This window comes from Buceros rhinoceros, unplaced genomic scaffold (assembly GCF_000710305.1).
Source record: "Buceros rhinoceros silvestris isolate BGI_N320 unplaced genomic scaffold, ASM71030v1 scaffold4677, whole genome shotgun sequence".
Taxonomy (NCBI): domain Eukaryota; kingdom Metazoa; phylum Chordata; class Aves; order Bucerotiformes; family Bucerotidae; genus Buceros; species Buceros rhinoceros.
The window spans coordinates 16894-38548 of NW_010420308.1; the positions used below are offsets into that span (position 1 = coordinate 16894).

The 21655-nt window shown below is 36.7% G+C and overlaps 1 protein-coding gene across 1 annotated transcript in view; it reads right to left on the reverse strand.

The window, feature by feature from the left end:
* Positions 1 to 1203: 1203 nt before the first annotated feature.
* LOC104496173 (gamma-aminobutyric acid type B receptor subunit 2-like) overlaps positions 1204 to 21655 on the reverse strand; it is a gene marked incomplete at both ends in the record, with an annotated part of 114004 nt that continues 93552 nt past the window's right edge. The window contains 2 exons of the mRNA XM_010139254.1: positions 1204 to 1326; positions 15090 to 15197. Coding sequence (XP_010137556.1) covers positions 1204 to 1326; positions 15090 to 15197 — 231 coding nt within the window. The remainder of the gene's footprint in view (positions 1327 to 15089; positions 15198 to 21655) is intronic.

Below are 21655 nucleotides of genomic sequence, written 5' to 3' on the forward strand. Positions count from 1 at the left end.
AGCAGTGAAACTGTTAACAACACTGACAATTGAAATATCAGTTACAACGGAGTTGGAACAAAATTAAGTAAACAAGGCTATTGACAAGCTGCTATTGTTTGAAGCTGTACAAACATAGAGCAGAACTGTCTCCACAAGACAAATCTCAGTTACATTTTTCCATTTTTTGTAGAAAACTAATATCTGGGGACTCTCTTTAAAAAACAAAGGGAACTACTGAGAGGTATCTTTTCAGACTCTAAAATAATAACTTGAAAAGCATCTCTTGCAGTTTAGGAGGCATCATTCTAAGATAGCTTCAACAAACTATATTAACAAGAAGTAAAATCTTCTCCTAATAAAATTTCAGAGCTACACTGCGAAGTAAGAACAAAGCAAAACCCCAATAGAATAAAATATCATATCTTTTCTTGCAAACATTAACATTGGAAGACAAAACTACCATTCTTCTACTGACAGTCAAGTATCGGAGGATAGGATAACATTTCTAGACTGGCCTCATATAATCTAGCTTTCAGATCACACCAGTTTCCAGGTTTGAGGCAATAAACTCTCAAACACTGCTAATCTGCATACCGATAGATTTTTTTCATAGTTCTGCATTGTTGCTGCCATGTTTCTTGCTGTCAGTTTTTCCAGAAAACTTGACTTCTAGACACCTACCAAAGTGCTGGAAAATTTGTACAGGTGGCATTAAGCTATTACCCACTCCTTCCCAAAATCTCTAGCATGACCTTTCTGGGAATGACATTAAAATAGGAACAATCAGTATATGTGTATACACACGCTATTACTGAAAATAAATATAGTAGTAGGTAACGTAATTCCTGAACATCCCCACAGAGAATGCAGCCTAAGCAGTGACCTCTCCTGCATTTATCTTGAATGAGCTCTTACTGAAATCTGCTAATGGGTCCTGATAATCTATTATTTATTGCAACAGACTCTAGTGGAGAGTCTTAGCAGAGGACTCTCCTGCGTTTACAAAAATTTCATCTAAAATCTCTTACAAGTGACAGAAGTGTGGCACCTTCAGCTACAGACACAATTTCTTTTGGTTGCAGTTATTTCATTTCTATTTGCTTTTAAAAACAGAACCCTTCTTCCCACCAAATATGCAGCTTGACCTGCTTTCATACAACTTATAGAAAGCTGTGGATACTGATATGCAACCATAAATATTACTTGGGCTTGAGGACATACCTCCATGTTATACTTTTCCACTGTCCTTCTCAAAGGATCCACAACCTGCCAGCAAATCAGGATGCAAAGATCAATCAGTAGCATCCCTCCAACTATCACCAGTAGCTTCTGGTCTTTAATGATCTGGAGAGACAAAGAAAAAAGGGAAAAAAAAGGGGGGAGATTCCCATGAGCCATAGATAGTTCCCTGTACAGCTTTATTCCTATATAGGGAGAAAAACACAGGTTGCTAATAAAAAGGGTTTTTAACAATGAACAAAGAAAAGTTTCAGAAACATCAAAAGATGAAAGCAAGAAGACACAATTTATTTTTGGTTTTTTTGATGGTTATTAAAAGTATGTTAAACGCATTCTGATTTCTAAAAAGAAATTGGGAGGACTCTTAAATATTAATAATGAAGTCCAGGTGTAATATTACCTCCTGGAAAATGAAAAAACTCCATATTCTAGAGAGCCACTACTGTGTTTGTGCATGCAAATGTGCAAAAGTGTTCATTACATCTCTCAGAATAGCAGGCGTTGAGAAGTTTTCTTTAAGATTTACACCGTTCACTTCTTCATAACCTTCTCAGATGTTGAAAACACTCTAAAAGGTGTTTAAAAAAATAAATTAGTTTTTAAGGTTTTGTGTGCGTTTGTGTTTAACAGTTGCCTCTGTTACCCATGGAGCAGAAAAGTATGATGTATTTGTTCTATATTACAAAGATTAGAGGGTTTTATGCACATGCAACTTAAAATTCTTAATTTTGCATGGATTTTAGGTTCAAAAAAGAAAACAAGAGTTAATAAAAATAACGAGCCAAACCATGTATTACAGTCTCATATAGCTGCATGCAATCCCTATATTACTTCTACACATAGCAACATGGAAAAAACACACTGCATGTACATTATTTCAGTGGCAGAGTTGTGAGCATGTTCAAATACCAGACTTAAATTAACTTTATGAGAGTCCTCTTGCGCCTGTGTTCATGGTTTTGAAATTAACGTGTACTTCTGTTACTAATGAACACATCCAATATTCAAAAAACATTGCCAACTTATTTTAACTTGGACAAACTCACATAGTTTTCTCTAGTTTTTTTTTTTTAGAAATAGTTGGTTTAATCCAAATGAAATATCAAAAAATATTAAGCTTGAACAGCTTAATAAAGTTGTGATTATTTTGGTTCAATCTGATAAACTTGTTAGGATTTTGAAAATGCATTTCAAAGCCAGGAGTGTCAGCTACTCTTAATACAGGCGGGGCTGGTATTCCCGCCTAGAACAAAGCTGTATTTGCAGTGAATTTCTATCAAGATTAAGGAAATTATAAAAATAAATATAACTTCAAATAATGTAAAAAGACAGTTTAGAAAGTTTGTTTCACATATTATTTAGTGAGATACATTATTTTGAAAGGTTTTCCTACACCACTCTTTGTTAATCTGCTAGTTTATTTTATAAATCATTTGAAGTAAACTAAGTGGAAAACAAAGGCTAGCAATCAGAATGACTTAAAGGACTTGATGCATTATTTTAATTTCCTAAGACCAGTTATTTAAATCCATGTAGCTCCTATCACCTTAAAGGACCAGAAAATGATGCTCTCCCCATGTCTGCACAAGTAATGAAGCAGTATGTCCATCTCATCAGAGAGAGCACAGACATGCCTGGAGAGAGAGGGTGAAGGGGAAAGGTGCGCCTTTCATGGTGGTATGGCTCGCTGCTGGTCAGTTTGTCAAGCAGAACTCTTTGCAAGGAGAAGGTGTCTTGCTGGGGACGTGCAGGAGGGAAGACTGTTGTGAAGTATTTCCCCATTAAACTTAAAAGAAAGCAGATAGATAGTAAGGAAAGAGTCTTAGACATGGCTTAGTCCCCCATCCTCTCTGGGAAAATGTGATGTGCCTAACCAACAGAGGTTGCCTCTGTAGACAAAGCCAATGTACTTTTTAATCTCTTATCTAATGCCTCTAAGCAGGACTTGGGTGAAACATTCCTAGTGCTGCTCCTAGTATGAGTGAAGGCATAGGAGAGAAAACCATGGGGAGTCAGGTCCATAGAGAATTTGGATTTAGATGAAATTTGGACACCTGAAGCCAAATTTCTTTTTCTCCCTCTTAAATGGCTGGGTAATTTGTTTTACTGAAATATTTTGGTTGATCTTTCTTTTTAATTGATGTATTTTACTCAAGTTGGCTGTTTAACTGTTAGTGTGTCTGGCTTCTCTCAGCAGCCAGAAACCCCCAAAGCGCAATTCATTCCACTGATCTTGGGTGCAGTTTAGGATCGGAGAAGTTAGTGTTCTGAAATATGTCTCTTCCCACCCACTGCCCTGTCCCCACCTCCCCTCCCAAAGGGCGTGAAGGCAATTAACTTCAACTAAATATAAATATTTTGATAAACTTAAAGGTATGTGAAAAGAATCAGTCAGAAATGTTTCCCTCTGCTCTAACGAACTCCGTGTAAGAAACCAGGAATGATGCCTTATCTTTCTAATGAAAATAGTAGAACATTTTACCTAGGGCAGGTAAAACATGAGACAACTAGCCCATGTCTTCCAAATTTATACGAACTATATTGATACCAAAACTAGGGCTGAATCAGATGCAATTTAACAACGCCTGGCAGCATTAATCAAAGTGGTTCAGCAATGCCAAAAGCAAGAGGGTGAAAGGATACTATTAAGAGCAGTAATACTGATAATCCACTCACTAACAGGCTGAAAAGAAATCTCATATTGACACTTTCTATTCAGGGTCATGTTGCTAACTGCCCAACCTTGTTCTTGCGCTTTTTTTTTGTTCGTATCTGACCTTGCACTACTGCAGGTCAGTGTTCATATTTTAGTTCACATTTAAGTTTGGTAATATATATATATTTTTTGGCAAGTAATTACTAGAACAAATAAAAGCAGAAGTCTAGAAAACAGTGGATACCTCTGGATACCTCCGGATACCTCCTTGGATACCTCCCAGAGCATTTTTTCCTGCATTACATTGTGAATAGCCTTTTCCCAGACAGAATGAGAGAGGTGCATAACAGAAGCTGTCACTGGCAGCAGGTATTATTCATTCTCTACTTCTACCAGACACCCAAGAGGAGGGTGAGCAAAAGAAAGCCCGTAAGATAATGTGAGGAAGCAATCTGTGCTACTATAACGAGCTCTGTAAAACAGTGCTTGCTACCAGCACTGCACGCAGGGTGAGCGCTCTGAAAGCAGGGCTCCTGAAGCTGCCTCACACCCTCATGGCAACCCTGCTCTGTCCTTGGCAAAACCATTGCAGTGATGCAGCTCAGAAGCAGAACGCTTCACCAAAACATCAGCTTTTCAGAATGACACGTTGAGATTCAATTATTTTTCACTTCTTCCAGTGATTAGCAGTTTCTCCTAATGTAAATTTGCTCTGAGAAATGCTGTTGGTATATCACCGGCAGCATTTCTAACAGGCTTGCTGATCTCCCCCTCCACCCTCAGGAAGCCCAGCATTCTCTCTCCCCAGCCATCACTCCCACCCACCAGCACTCCTCAAGTTCAGAACATGCACTCCTTGGGAAACACCAGATGCACTGAAGGAGTCTTGACTCACGTCTTGTGAATCCAACAATTTCTCTGTCTGACAAAAGAAAGTCATGAGCAACTGAAGCTCCTTACAAACAAATATATCACTCTTCTTTCAGAGGAAGAGTCTTATTTTTCCCCTTTCAGTCTTCCTTCTAACATACAGTAAATCAGCCTTAGGAGAGATGCACGATAGCTAATAAAATCCATTTTTGTGAGTGCTCCTGACTCCTTGCTGAAGCCAAGCTCTCATACATCAGCATCTGTGAGTAATATTTTCTACCATCTGTGATTGGATAGGTGAATCTGTCTCATCCTGGCAGATCTGCCCACTGTTATAAATGCCATTGCTACCAGTCTGGACTATATATCTGGGAATATAGTTATCTGTCCTCAGAACAAATTAACTCAGGACAGAAATTGTGTCTTCTGCTGTCTTCTTCTTAGCAACATCCCTGAATAAGCAAACCAAAATTTTTCCTGAAAACCTGTGACCATGAAGACAAGTTTAAGATCAAAGTCATTATCTTCCATGGACCTTGTTGTCTGATTGCAGGAGATACAAATTCTGTCTAAAGCTCTAGGATGAAGTTTCTTAAACTCAGGGATTTTCTAGAACTATCACAGGCTGTACTACCTGCCATGGCAACTTCAACTGTCCACTTGGTTACTATTTCACAGACCTTTTGTGGGGCTTTTTTCCATTTGCTTTGTAAAGCACATCCATTGTGCCCTGCAGGACCCTATCCTCAACCAGTTTAGGGGATCACCTGGCAAGTTGGCAAACAACAGTAATGAAAAATCAGTTACTTTTTGTAGTTAAAGCTAAGGAAATATTTTTTTCTATTTCTTACCTTATTAGAAACCAGTTCAGCAAATACATATGACATGGACTTCAAAGCTGAACTCCATTCTAAACCAAGGACAAAGAGTCTTATATATGAAGACTTACCCTCTCTCCAGGATGCAACATTAACTCTGAGTTCCACAAATAGCTTTCCAGCATGGAATGAACAGTTCATTTCCTCCTGTCTTTTTTTTTTTTTTCAGAGTAAGTTTCTTTGTTACCAGGAATTTTTCCTCCCTTTGTCAGAATAAAATATCTTTGAATTTAAAGGAAGATCTATTAGCTAAATCTTGGTTGTTTGTTTGATTAACTGGTTTTTTATTTTGCTTTGTTTTTTTAACTGAATTCGTGGAAGCATAGCAAGGCCAGGTGTATTTTTGCTTTTATTCATAGTTTTGAAATAAATACATATTTCCATTTTCCTTGAAAATGTAGGGGGTTTCTCTGTTTAAGGCAGCAATTCTGTTTTCTCTTATATACATTGACCCTTTCTAGTCTAGCTGACAGATCTGTCCCTTGCCTTCTGGCACTAGCTGGATAAACTTAATGCTATTCAAAAACTTTTTTTTTTTTTCCAGGTATTCAACTTTTTCCCCAGACTCCTGGGACAGAATCTATAGGGAGAAACCCTCTTTAAAGGATTGCTCTGTGAACCTTCCTAGACCTTATTCCGTTAAATGAATAGCACTGACAGCAATTATTGAAGCCCTCAGAAATCTGAAACCCAATGTTCCTCTCCCTGGTACATACAGAACTCATGCTGATGGGAGACCTCCCTCTCACTGGAGGAGAAAGAGAAAAAATAACAGAGTTTTGGGGAAAAAAGGATAAAGTCTGCAAGGCTGGAAAAAGGGACAGTATTACCACTCCTAAACTTTCTCTCCATTTCATAAACCACCCTTTTATGTATCCTAGAGTGATTAAAAGACACCCTGGGGTTGCTCCCCTACATTTAGTGGGTCATCACAAGTGGGATGGTGCCATGAGGTTGGTGATGCAGAGTCAGCGGTAGATAGGTGAACTTTGCCATATGTGGGCTGAAGGAGATATCTATATTTGAGTCATTAAAGCCATTAATATTTTAGAGAACTATTCTATAATACATTCTTGATTTCTTTTGTGTAATGGAATGAGAAAAAAGGACTATTGAAAACACATTATGCATTGTTCCCAATAACTCCACAATGCTTTTTTCAACAGCTATTACGAGTATTTCCTATAATAGGTTCTATGATTAGTATTGGGAACACTTTTCACACTGCAATTGCATTAGTTTCAATGAGTGAATGCTAGCATTTTGAAAAGCATATTTCATAACAGCAAGTTTTTTTGACCAGTAAGTCACTGGTAGTAAAAAGCTAACCTTAAGACATTTTACTCTCTTCAAGGTGTTTTGATTAATTTGATGAAAGATTTGTGTACCTACTTATAAATTTAAAAATACATTTATTTTCCGTGAGGATCTACCGTGACCCCTGCAGTCTGAGAATTTTTACTGCTTTCCAGGATAATGGAGTGCACAGCACTACTGATAATAGTGAACAACTGGATATGATCAAAAAGCTTGGGTTTTGAGAATTAAATGGCTACAGTCACTAGCCTGGTAAAGTGCATATTTCTAGAACGTGTCTTCTTTGTTGACTCATGCTCAGGGTAATTGCAGAGCATCTTTGGGCACACTCACCCTCTCAGTAACTGCGTTGCAAATGTGGATGTGTTGACTCTATGCCTTGCTGCCAGGAGAAGCTATCCAATTAGAAGACATCTTTCCTCTTTTCCAACTCGTATGAAAGAAAGAGGAAACATCCTAGGGGGATGCTCCCTAGGAGGAGCAAAAGACAGAAACTTTACAGAGGTTAGAGAAGTAGAGGGATTCAGTGACAGCTTAAAAAAAAATTTAAAATCCTCATCTTTGAAAGCTTGAGCCTCAGTTATGGTTATAACACATCAGAGAATTGGAGAGATGACTGTTTTACTAACATTGCTAATTCAACCATAATGAGCCCACAGAGTGGTAAAACATGGCTAGTTTCACAAAATTCTCTTGAAAGGACAAAAATGAAAAACTCCGTAGTTTTAAGAATCAAAATGGCACTAGAGAAATCAGTCTTGACAGCATTAGAACCAGCCATTCTTGCTATACAAGGTTTCAGAGTAAATCCTTAGAAACACACGTCAACATGATGTTCGCTTCAATCACTACCATACATAAAACAAGATATGGTGCCTTGAGACAATTGCATTTCCCATCAACACAGCAGGTCAAATTCACTTTTGAGAGAAATGCACCTCCTAAGCCCAAGATTGCATGGGTCATCAGCGTGGAGGAAGTTCTACCAGGGCTGTGAAATCTCATCTTTAGTGCTAAAAGAGATCCCCATCTTCAGGACAAAAGTGAACAAAAGATTTGAATGGTCTGAAAGAAATGTTCTGATTTTGTTTAAGATAACATTAAAATACCTAGACTTTAATATTTTATTTAATGAACAATTCTGTGGGAAAGCATACTACATCGTTACCAAATAGCTGGGGACATCAATGCACTTGATTACATTTACAATGCAATTTCAAGCTATTCAGGAATAAATTGCCTCGTACTGTATAGCAACATGTTCTTTATTTCTCTGTCAACCATTAGTCTCATAATACACAGAAATTGTGGATGTAGCACCATTTATGAGCAGTTACTTGGTTTCACACAGTTTTCATTGTTTTTGTTGCTACTGAGGTTTAGCTTTATCAAACTGCACCATGCAGAAATTTACATACATAAATTACTTCAAAAGCAAAATTTTCTCCTAGATGTACAGTTCATTAGCTCAACTTCTTTCTGTGACAGAAGCTTGAGATTTAGCTCCTTGATCCATATTTATATCAATGTAAATTTTAGAAATGTGATTCCTATTATTCACTGCCTGGCTGGCATTTTGGCTGATCAGCTCTTACAAAAACCAGAATGCTTATTTTACATCTAAATATGAGTTCTAGAATTACACTGACTATTTTTGAAGCTTTGGATTTAAAATATATAGTTATAGCTATTTTGGGGCGGAAAAAAATTGCTTTCCACTTATGTTGCTTTAGGAAGTACTATGTTTGTATATAAATAACCCATGAAGCTATACCTGAATAATTTACACTGCACTGTAAGTATCATGTATTACTTCAGTCCAGTGGTAAATATTCATAATGAAAAAGAAAAAATACCAACCATAATCAAATTTCAAATGGCTGTCTTCTTTCTTACTCTCGAAGATGAACAATAATGCTGAACATTTCTTTAGGTATCCATATGTTGGCTCCTTTTAAACAGATGGTCCCTAATAGATTGTTTTACTGTTGGTATGGTTACTCAAAACAAATTTTGTATCTCTGTTTCAGACTTATGATCTTTCATATGTACTTAGTGAAATACATGTGTATCCTAGGGATAATCCAGCATATAGGTTTTTGTCATACACAGAAAAAGCTCTAGCTAGATTGAAAAAAATGTCCTGGAAAAGCATAAATATTTCCAGTCTGAAAACTGACCTGGAAAAATATTTTATAGCATTAGTTACAGAAAGAACTGATTAGGTAATATGATCTACATTTATGCTAATACAGAACTAAGTCTACAAAGGCATTCGAGTGAGTAAATAAGATGTGGCCTGTGAGGGACCTAAAACCTCTGTCGATATAATCCGGAAAACTTTGCTTCATCTATTTTTAAATTATTAAGATAATGAGAATCTTTTTAAAAAATTCTTTAGGATGTTTGTGAGAAAGATTATAGATTGCAATAAATTCTAAATTCTATAGATGGCTTGAAAAAAAACTATATAAAAGTTTATAACTGAGGATTAGACACATCCTATAAATTTGAGGGATGGGGATCACAATAGAGACAAGTTGTGAGGAGAAGGTAGCAGAACATAAGCTCATAACTAGCATGTGGACTCCAGCTGCTTTCTTCTCTCTGTTTTGCCTTTTTTATTTTTTTTCCATAGGGACACTCTGTATTGACAGCTTCCCTGTAGCTGGTACCACAGGGTGGGAGCACACAGCCAGCTGCTGTCCACCCAACTAGAAGGATCAGGACCGGGGCAGCTCAGAGCAACCCACATGCCCCACTTCCCAGAAAGAGCATGGATGGTCTCTTACCCCTTCCAGTCTACCACACACCTCAGTTTATTGATCATCAAGTATATGAATTAGGGAAGTGGGGCGGCCAAATTTGTGTTAAGAAATGGAGTGGGAAGGCCACAAGATAAAAACTTTGAGAATCCCTTCTCTGCTTCACTCAGGTAATAAATTTGCTTTTCAAAAACAAGTGTTACTCTTTTCTGAAAACTGCTCTCAGAGATATTTCTACAGCATAACAACTGTTTTGGAAATTATTTTTCTTCATGTTGGCACTTAACTGTCTTATACATGAAACCACCTTTCTCAAAACTCCCACTGCCCTTTTTATTATGAATTGTTTTTCTGTTTTAAGCAAAAAAGACTGCAACAGAAATCTGCCTCTTTTATTACGCAGTCCTATTGCATGCCCACCACAAACTCACTGTGCCATGACACTGGCATCCTGTAGAAAACTAAGGATGCACTGGTGTCCTAATAATGCACATGGGGGAACAAATGTTCATTGCAAGCAGTATGTTTTCAGTGATTGACTTTTTAGCCACAACATAAGCCTTTTAACATCTTGATGAGCCCATTCTTTTTTAAAGAAAATGAAAAGAAAGAGAATTCAATTATAAATGCTGCAAGCATCAGCAAAAGGAACTTTAGATCTTTGCACACCTCATCAGCTTGAGTTAGAAGAGCAACTAGTAGCTATCGTGAGCTGTACAATACCGTAACAGGAAGACAGGGCACATCTTTTGCCTGTAGGATTTACAGATACATATTAATATAAAAAAGAACAGTGAAACCCTAAAATCCTGTGTTCAATTTTTATGCTCTGCCCACACTTCTGTGCAACCATTCCAGCCAGTCCTAATTTCCTTTTCTCACCTCTTATTCCTTTCCCACTCCTATGTTCCTTTCTCAGTCTATGTCCCTACTTTTTGGGCCTGTCATTCTGCCTCTAAATTTCAATCTTAAACTGGTTTTAAACCAGACCTAGTACCTCAAATAGAGTCTGCCATTTGAGTCTCAAACTCGGGCTCTATATTCCACCATATTCAGCTTTCTTGACCACTTCTTACAGCCCTCCCTACACCATTCAACTCTTTGCTGGCTCTCGATATTATTTAACCTCCCTGGGAATTCTTATCCAAATTCATCCTCCCTCCTCAACTTCTTCTCCTAGTCTATAACCCCAGGTTTTTCTCCATTATTTTTATCTGGAGATGCTCCTGTTCCCTCTGAAGCCATTAGCAGCTGACCTGATTTCTCATTCTCAGCCTCCTTCCTACTCCCTACCTACCTCTTGGCCCCACAGTTCCCTCACAGTCCCAGTCTCCCTTCCCTGTGCTTGTGACAACAAAGTAGGTTGCAAAATCTCCTATCCATCTTTGCAAAGCATGAAGACCACATCTCTCACCAGAAGTCTTTTAAGGACTTAGTAGGTTGAATGTAAGAACGTAAGTCTGTCAGACTGCAGCCTGACAGGCATAGCTAAGGCAGGATGGACTGGTAGGTATTTTTTCTGTTGTGGTTGGTTGTAGCTTTCTAACCCTGCAACAGTACCAATATATTTTCTCAATACTTCTTAAGCACTTTAACCCTTTCTCATCTGTGAGAACTCTACAGTCACATAGTAAATTTGAGAACAGAGAAATATCATCAATGTGTAGAATAATGTTGGCAAAACTATAGCAGCACAAGTCTTGAGAAAAGATGCTGTTATACATCCCTTGCACAATTATATTCTGTCTTTGCCTTGTAACAACATTGTCAATATAAAGACACAAGCCACCAGAAGTCTACAGTGATAGTAATAACTGAGTGCATTGTTAATATTTTCAGTGAAAATTAGACATAAAACATCCCTCCCCTGATGTCACGGTTAAAAGATTAAGTTTATATGAACAGAACTAGAATGCACTGTGTTAAGGGTAAGCTTATCACAGCAACACCAAAGGAAAAGTATTGTACTGTCAAATACTGACTGCAACAAGCCACATTGTGACCCAGATCGCCATGCTTTATTGTATCCTTCTACAAATGGCCAAATACTTGTCTGTGGCTTTAAATACCACTGCTTTGAATTGGTTACTATTCTAGTATTTGTCAAAAGTGAATGGTCTTTATTCGGCATACTGGAGTGTGGAGGAGCAGGCACTATGCAGGACTGCTTTAATGCCCCCTAAAACCTAAGGCAGTGATGTTCCCATCAAAATACAGAGCTTCACAAACTTCTAAATTTTACCAGAATGGTAAGGACTGGATCCTTCAAATGGTTCAGCTGGCTAAAGCTTCCCCAGGACACCACACCATCTCCTGCCACTGATACTCTCCTCTCTCTCCTCTTACCCACTGCCAGTCCTGTTGCTGGTGAAGGAAATGCAAAAGCAACTCCCACCTCTCACTGAGCAGAAGAAATTCCGCTGCCCAAGCCAACAGAAAGGAGACATGACACAAATGGAATTGCACCTCAATTATAAGTGTTACAGTTATTTTTAATACTAATTCTATTCTACTTTCCATTATGTCTAAACTTCTAAGTAAAAAATAATTTATTTTTTCCAGCTGATTTTGTCATTTCTATTTGACAAAAATTGATTCCCTTGCACCCCTCTGCTTCAGATCCAGCTAAAATTAATACATTTGAAATTTGCTTCTTTGGAGCCCCAGCAAGATCAAAGATGGAAAAACAAAGCTCAAAAATTTGTCATTTAGCAGCCTGATAGCAGAAGGATTGTATTCTGAATTTCATTGTTCATTTTTTTTTCTGATAACAAAGGAGTGGTAGTATAAAGGGGTGAAAATAAAAGAGATTTTTGAGCCTTTCAATAGCTGCACAGAAATTCTTCCACTCTGTGAAGAAATTTTGCTGCTTGGAAAATTTTCCTGATGAAAATATTCAGGATGACAGGCAAAAGTGGTATACCTAGATGTCAGGATTTACTGTTATATACAGGTGGAAACTGAAGCAATCACAAACGAATAGGACCCACAGTACTTAAATAATTTCGGAACTTTGCACTCCTCATATTGGAACGCCAGTTTGCTCTGTCATGTCACAGCTAATTCAAAAAGTGTTAATGTGCTTTTTTTATGCAGCACTACCTTTGTTTATTTGTCAGTTTAGATATTGTTTGTGAAGATTTCTATTGTCTGTGCTTCCATAGATACAAAATACTTTGACTGTAAAATACATCTGCTGAAAATGGAAATTGTAAGACACAAGTAAAGAATGCCATGGTTTTCAGTCAACTCTTAAAACCAGTTTTATCTATCCTGGCAAATAAAAGATGGAAATTATAAACTAGTAAACACTTATCATGGACAGCTGACTACTTTGTTTGCATTAAGAAAACTGTTGTTTTTTATGATTCATGCTTGTGTTCTGAAGTGGGATACCCAAGAAAAGCAAGCCAAGATAATTCTGTGGAACAGTCAGTCTTCAAACTTTACAGAACACAGTTATTTACTAAAATTCCAGACTGTTGAATGAGGCACCCTAATAGCCTTAATGTTTCCAGTATCACTTGGAGCAAAGCATCTCACTGGTCAGCAGCCAGATGGCTGGAAGTTTATCTCCCTTACACTGGTCAGTTCTTCCTAACTGATCTTAAATAATTTTTTAACATCCAGCTGTGAATAAACAATTGCAATTTGAAGCTGTTAAAGGGCCTGTTGAAGAACAGGCACTACATAGATTTTGAGGATTATGTTTAATTAAAAGTGAGCTTTAATATTGAGTAGCAGCTTGAAGCTCTGAAATAAAATGTTTTCTAAAAAAAAATAAATACCTAGTGACAGTCCACTGAAGCACCTGTTCATTGCTCTTTGGAATAGTATGTATTGTAGAAATGACAAAATTCTCAGGGTAATAGTTATTAAGGAAATGCTTTTATGTGTTACATTGGCAGTACCTTGCGTAACTTCACTAATTTACAAAGATTTGTATCAATATAGCTGAAAACATATTTTAATAATAAAAATTCATTTTTCAAGAAAGTAAAATACTGGCTTAGCTTTGGTTAAAAATCTTTTTAATTCAGGAAGTGTACGATCTTTAAAAAATATATACTGGACTCTGGTAGCATAAACTGGTATATTACAGTGGGCTCTTTGCACAGGTGCAGAAAGGGTGGTACCCAGAGTATCCTGTTTCTCGTGTAGAAATTTCTTATCATTTTAGTTAGTTTAAGATATTTGTTATTCGCTCATTATTTTTTACATTGAATGATATTTGGGATTTAATTAACAAACATTGAAGCAATAGTAGTGGGGAGTACCAGGTGGTTGTGGTGTTAAGGTGCCAGAGTTTTAGGTCCACTTCCAGCCATGGCACATATTTCCTTAATACCCTGAGACATAAATCCTCTTAAAAACTGAGTTAACTCTCTCCCTGTCTAAAGTCCAAACCTTTTGGGGGAAAGTGTACTTGTGGGTATCTTTGGGGAAAGTGTATGGTGACAGAAACTCCCAACTGTGGAAAAAACAACATAGAGCTAACAGCTCTTCCATAACCACACACAGAGAGGAACAGAGGAATCTGTTGAGTTTTTAGAATGTTGTTCTACTTATTTTGAGTGTAAATGATTCTTTACCACTAATTAGAATTAATCTATTCAGCTGCATTTACATTTGGCACTACTTCTCACTCAAATAATACTGTTTCTCTGTTTCATGCACATTTCTTTTAATGTTTTTTCCATCAAAATTATTTCTATTCACCTGTTTTCCCATTTTAAAATAAAGCCTTCTAATTAAAAGGACTTCAGGACTTCACATGTGAAAAGAAGCTTCACAGAAAAAAAAAAAAATCAAATGAACATGAAATTTTTCACTACTGCTAAGCTGATTCTAATTGTTCACAGGAAATTTGCTGTCCAAAAATGCCGGAGACAACTACTATCATTCAGTTCTGATCAATCCTAGGGTAAGCTTATGAAATTTCAAAATTAAAAAAAGGAAGCTGTATAAACATCATTTTCTCTTGCCTCCTCCTACCAATTAATGAGAAACCTGTGTGTAATGCCTGTATCCCAAACCGATATATACAGAAAACATTTCATAGCAGCTGTGAATCTACCAGAATGAGACCTCTGGATGCCGAAACAACATGCTAAATAAGACTGAGGAGCCGAATTCACTTTGAAATTTACAGCCATTTCCACGCTTCACCTCTCATCACGAACACTGAAGGGCTGATGCTTGAGTGCAACTCTCAGAGGCTTTTAAAAAGGAGACCAAGAAAGCCTCAATATCAAACATTCAGGATCTTTGAATGTGACACATGAACAGAGTCAGCACATGTATGACCATCCGGGGAAGGTAGCAAAACAGTTAGAAAATTGTCTTAACAGGGCAATGAGAAAAGAGTTTATTTCCCCTCACCTTTTTCTTCATTTTTACATTTTTGAAAATTGCATGAACTCTCCACGTTTTTGCAAACATTGCTCCAAATGCAGTTGTGTATCCCACTGTAAGAATCCATGTTCGGACCTAAAAAAGTATGTATTAAAAAAAGACAAAGCTGTTTAATTTTCAGTAGACAATGTGCATGTCATCATATCATCAAACCTTGAGAAAAAAAATATTAAAAGAACTTCACAAAAATGCTGACATTTCAGAATTGTCTCATTCATTGCTTTCTTGCTTTTTTCCTCCACCCTCCCTCCTCTCTCCAAGTATAACAAATCTCGATGCTGCATTAACAATGTATTCCGTACATAAATCCACAAATCTGTTACGATATTTTGCATTTTTTTTCACTTTTACTGTGTCCTGTGCAGACAGAGGAAAAAACTAGTGGAGGAGACTGAGAATATAAGAAGTACAGAAGGAGCTAATATGAACAGCAGCATTTTGAGCAGAAATGAACAGAGAAGTAGAGATGTAATTCATACTAAATAAGACAATATTCTACTATGTGAAGTATGTAGCACTTAACACAGGCCCTGAGCATTCTGGAAAGAAAAACTGACCTTAAATTATCATAGAGGGGAAAATGGACAAGACAGGAACATAGCCTGAGTGGGTGAGCCTCCAGGACAAGACCTGAATCGAAGATAATACCTCCAATATGGGCCTAAGAAAAAGGAGATGGTCACCTTATGCGGAATGATGGAATAATGGGACCCTGAGCTGGCCACAACTTTGTCATAGAGCTATCGAGACATTTTCCTCATTGCGAGCTTCCTAGAGAAAACCAGAAGATTTTTAAACTAAAAAAGACATTATATCTTTTGAGTAAAAACTAAAATTTTTTTTTTTTTTTCTTAATCGAAAATCCTCAAATTGACTAGGGAGGATGGAAGGCTTACAAATTACAAAAACTTTTTGTGCATTTCCCCACCTGCCCATAGCATTCTTCTGCGTAGGTCCTTGTTTTCAGACTTAGCAAAGCCAGCGACTTCAAGAGTTGTAGCAAGCTCTGCACAGCTCCCTCTAATTCCTTGGAAGTTTGTCTTTCTGTTACCCTGGAGATTTGGCTGTTTGAAAGCTTTTCAGTCCTGAACAGACTATTTCCTTTCCCCAAAGAGGGACTAGATTCTACAGAGCATAGCAGGTGGAAGACCATGCGAGAGGTACAGCAAGGAACTGGAAACCTACAGCTGAATTTGAGAGCCCGAGAAATCACAAGAAAGTGGAATAATCTCCTTCTCCCTCTAGAGACTCCACATGGGCCAGCTGCCGAAAAGGAAGACTGCACGAAAGGGAACAAAGAAGTAAAAATAAAATGCACTATACATTGCAGATGGAAAACCTGGGGGAGAGAGAATGGCTAAATATAGGGAAGGCACAGCTAGAAAAAGGGAGAGCCAGCTTTCTTTTGGCCATGTTGACCTTGCATCCTTGGCCAGTGGACCAGTTTTTTGACACAAAACCAATCCAATTTATGGAAACCAGAACATTCTGAGAAAGGATTTTGAAAAAAATATTTAGATGACCTAAAAGCAACGTTTTTCATTGGAAACCAAGCTAGTTTCATATCTGACTTCTGGAGAGTTCGGGATTTTTAATTTGCAACTTTAGGACTTGCATATTGATGAGAAACTAGGTGTTGTAGTAAGATGCAAAACTTTGGTTCTAAGGTAAATATCAGGAACAATCTAAAAGTTTGACTTTTAAATACATGTTATCTGGTTTTTGCCTTCCCAAACATCTTCAGAACTTCCATTTTTATATTCAAAATGTGGGTTTTTTCCCCAAATTTTTCTGCAGAATAGAAATTCTGATTTTTAGGAATCATTAGTGACTGGTTATTGAGGTAAAAAAGAAAAAAGATAATACTAAAAAAAAAGGATAAAGAATAAGAGACAAAAAAATACTACAGTTCCTTAAAGTAAATAAATAGATAAATTGATAAATAGGTAAAAAATAAGATTCTTATGGTCAAAAATGTTGAATCAGTGAGAGAAAAGTACCCACAGAACTGGCACCTTGGGTCTTGGTAAAGAAGATTAGCGTACAAATGGACACCTGAAATTGTCTGAGAGGGCATATGCCCAAACCCTACAACCCTGTGCACCACACAGGGACACACACCGTGAGTGTGCAAGTGTGAACTTAGTGGGGCTGTCTCACCGGCGTGGGCATTACCCCATTGCAGAGATACACACAAAGGTAGGGAGCCCACACCTACTACAGGACGTGTTTGTATAGGGGAACCTGCACCCCCAGAAGGACGAGCATGCTGGTAGCCCATGTGTCTTGTGAGCAGGAGGTGTCGGCATGGGACTCAGCACGTGCATTTATTAGAAAACGTTGGGATTACATCTAGAGGACCATTTAGATATTTGTGTCACATTGTGACATTCTTGAATGAAGTATTGAAAAAGAAACTCTAACAAAAAAGAAAAAAAAGTGGGGGCAATAGATATTTAGGTCAGCAATGTATTATTTTTAACTTAAATATTTTTTCTAGGTTTTGCTCATGATCCATTTTCATGCATTAGGCTAATAACTTCAGTAAAACCACATAGTTCAGCTCTGAGTGATTTAAAAATACGTTTCATATCAACATGTTCATATTAGCCAGTTACATCTTTTTTTGACTTCCCATCAATTGAGCTGTGATAACCACACTTAGCATTCAATCTTTTTGCTGCTATTAATAAGTATTCAGCTCTTTTGTGTACGGTTTAGTGATATATTTGGCAAACAGATACATGATATTTTCATGTCTCTAATAAGACTCTGTTTTGTTCTCACGGAAACAGTAATTGCCTCTTGGGAATAGTAATAAATTCAATTATGCTCATAATACATTTCTAACCCGATATTCAGAAAAATGTTATTTCTGGCATGTTTGGTTCAAAAAGTTTTATGTATTCCTGATCTGGATTATGCAAATTAGAATAGTATAACTATTGGCTATATTGGAAACATTCTAGCTTAAACATAGCAAGAGATTCTGTCAAAATGAGATTGCTGTTGCTAAGAATGGTATCATAAGTTTAAAAAATTAATTTTTAATTTTGAAGAAAATGACCACAAATTTGTCTGCTACAATTCATTAATGCAGATGACAAAATGAAAAATTTAGAAAACAGCAAAAGCTTCTAAAATTCATATATCTGCCCTTTTATATTCTTAAATGCATTATACCTCCAAATCCCACTCATTTAGAGAACATGGCAAAAATAACATAAATAATTGGAGGGCATGACCATGATGTTATACAACTGACCAGTAATCCTCTCATGTTGGAAGTTTTAATGACACATTTTGACAGAAGAAGCTGAGCTCCCTCCAGCACCCACAAACCAGCGGAAAAGGGACCTCCATAGAGGGCTGGGAACTTGCATTGAAATCCCTACTCCAAACTAGACACAAAACGTGAAAAAATTCCTAGGCTCCTCTGGAAAGACAATTTCTAAAAGCAGCTATTGTTCATCTTTCTCTTAAAAGGTAAGGTCATTACAAAATTCCTCGTGCCTTCACTGAATTTTAGGATATACCTTAAACTTGTATTCCTTGGGTTTCTTACATTGCTTATATTTCTTGGATACTTCTTTTTTTGAATACAGTGTTTTGACTAACTGACTATCCTAGAAGGATTCAAAGACAGCTAGCAAGTGTCAAAGGAGATAATATTGTTTGGTACACAACAATCAAGTATGTCTATGCAGATGTTAAAACGCTGTTTCCTAGTTCTCTTTTCTTTATACTTCCTACACTATTTCGGTTTTTGGCTATTTTTTAAAAACTATGTATGCACCAATGACTAGAATTTGTGCTTTTTATAAGTTACTTGATAGAAGCTCTTACAGATGCATTACTTGAGATAACCGGAAAAGACAGAAATTATTTCTTTAGTGAACAACACAGCTGATGACCACCAAACACTGGAAGTGTCTCCACAAAGAAACAGACCATTCTGGGTCATTTTCCAGACTTGGAACAGCGATTATGTCTATTTAAAGCCAGCAAAAATCTGTCCTTGTCAAATATTAATGTTTAAAAAAATGTTGTAATGTGTTCAAAGAAATGTCGTAGAGTTCAGCTAAGGAGTCACTGTATTTATGAACAACATGTTTCTTACAACTTGAAGGAGCATTTCTTTTCAACTTCCCCTTTCAACAAAATGGCTCTGCTTCAAACCTATACACAAGGTGCTAAAGATTTTTTTTTTTAAGTAAGACTATTATTCCGTCTCATAATAAGCACTGATAGCTTAACAGCCTTTATATAAAGTTACTTCCATTTGAATCATATTTCCTCTCAACCTTGATCGCTAGCTGGCTAGCCTGCATTTTGACTACTGCTATTTGATATCTTCACACGAATCTACCTGCACCTTTCCCATCATCTTGTTATGTGAATGGTGAAATGGTTACTTTTTATATACCTGTGTAACAGACCCACAAAGTTATTTCATATTTCAATTCATTATTTATAAAGAAGCCATCTAGCTGTGAATGGGTTAGTAAGGTGGAATAGGTGGTGAAAGAATCAGAAATATCTTGATCAAAGAAGTAAAGGTCTTTCCTCGTTTATATGCTCTAAGAACGAAGCTTACAAACAAACCCACTATTTTAGGTACTGTTAACTTTCAGATAAACAACAATACTATTTGAAAATATTTTAAATAATTTATTTTAATACAATTACAAGTCTTTATAAAATTATAAAATAAGGTTATCTTGGGAAATGGACTGAATTGATGAAAGGTAAAGTTTCACTCTTAAAGAAGTTCCATTATTTTCACTTATTTGACAACCTCAGCATAGGCATTCAGAAGACCACACAGTCATGAACTGACAAGGAATGCCTGGGAAAGTATTGAGCTTATGAAAATAAAAATTTCAAATGCAGTTGATCAAGAATGTGTAGTATTTTATTCTGTTAAGTTGAAAGAAAAAGCATGTAACAACCTTCTGAACTGAATATTCTACTTTTGTTGTTGTTGTTGTTGTTGCAAACAAGAAGAAGATAGGATTAAAGACTTGGTATGAAGAATAAAAAAAACCAAATACCAGCTCAAAAAAATTCCATGTGTTGCATAAAAAAAGTACAAACTTATTGCCACCTTTCAAGGTGACTTCTTACTTTTTCATGTTAGTTGAATGCAATAGTGAAACGTCTTGGTTTAACAATTTCTTCTCCAGTTGGCAAAACCATTTAGATTATGTTCCTGCAGAGGCATCACTGATTTAAGCTTCCTGAAAGAATCATTTTTACCATCTCAAGACCTTAATTTTAACGGTTTCTTTTAAACAAAAACTTTCAGATTTTTTTCATAGGACTTGACACTCCAGACACTCTTCAGTTAACGAGACTCAGACTGATTAATTTGGGGAATATTAATAATTAGCCAGTTTTGCACACGTCCCAGGTTGGAAGCTGCGGTGCCCACAGTCTCAGGCTGCAGCTGAACATTAGTGCTGAGCAGCTTGGTGGCATCTTAGTATTAGACTTAGGCACTTAGAAGTGACAAATGTGAGAATAAACCATGCTGTGGGTTTAGCCCTGGAGAGCACAATTATCTTTAAATAGACAATGCTGTTGATTTCTGTGGACTACTCATGAGTTGAAAATTAAGCACCTTCTATTTTCCCTGGCAAAACTGTAAAGAATAATTATGATGAACAAAAATGTGTGATCCAACCAGTTTTCACTGGGGCTTGATCCTGCTTCCATTAAGCCCTGCAAAATCCCCAGTGTGAGCACAGGCAGGTCCCAAAGAATGAGTTCATCCATTTGAATTATACTTTTCTCAATTATATCAAACACTTTTTGACATGTGTTTATGACTTTTTAACTCATTCTTTAGAATTTGTGTTACACTAGCACAGTTCTTGTAAAACGTAAGTGGCAATAACAGGAGAGAATTTAATCCTGCTGTTTTCACATAAATTAAGTACAGTGGTTCTTCACATGCTGTGAGATCTCCTGTAGTGCTTTCTTAATATATTTCAAACCATTTTTCAGAATTAATCCGTATGTAGTGTAAAAGATATTACAATTGCTTCTGATTCTATAAGGGAGCTTTAAAATCTGGCTGTTGTTCTACAAAAGGAGAGGCAAAATGTTCTAAAAATATTACCTTAATAAATCACTAGCAAGGTTGTGGTGTATTTACTTTAGCATATGAAATAATTTTGTTTCAGTCATCTATTCAGCCTTGTAACTTTTGTCTCTACTATTTTTTTTCTTCCCCAAGAAAATGTCATTTACTAAAATAGAAGCTGATCAGTCTCATGTTAAACTCACTAACAGAATTGTCTTTGAATTAAATAGAAGTGAGATCAGTCTCAGACTGAACAACAGTGAGGACAATTACGGAAGTGATTATACAGAAAAGGAAGATTAAAATTAACAGCTAAACAATTAAGTAGGAAATAAACTAAAGAATAAATGCAAAATGAAAAAGGCCAGACTAAAAATACAAACAAAGGGTATGGTTTCCAGAGACAAAGAAATGGATTAGAGGTCCAAATCCTCTTGCAGTTCAG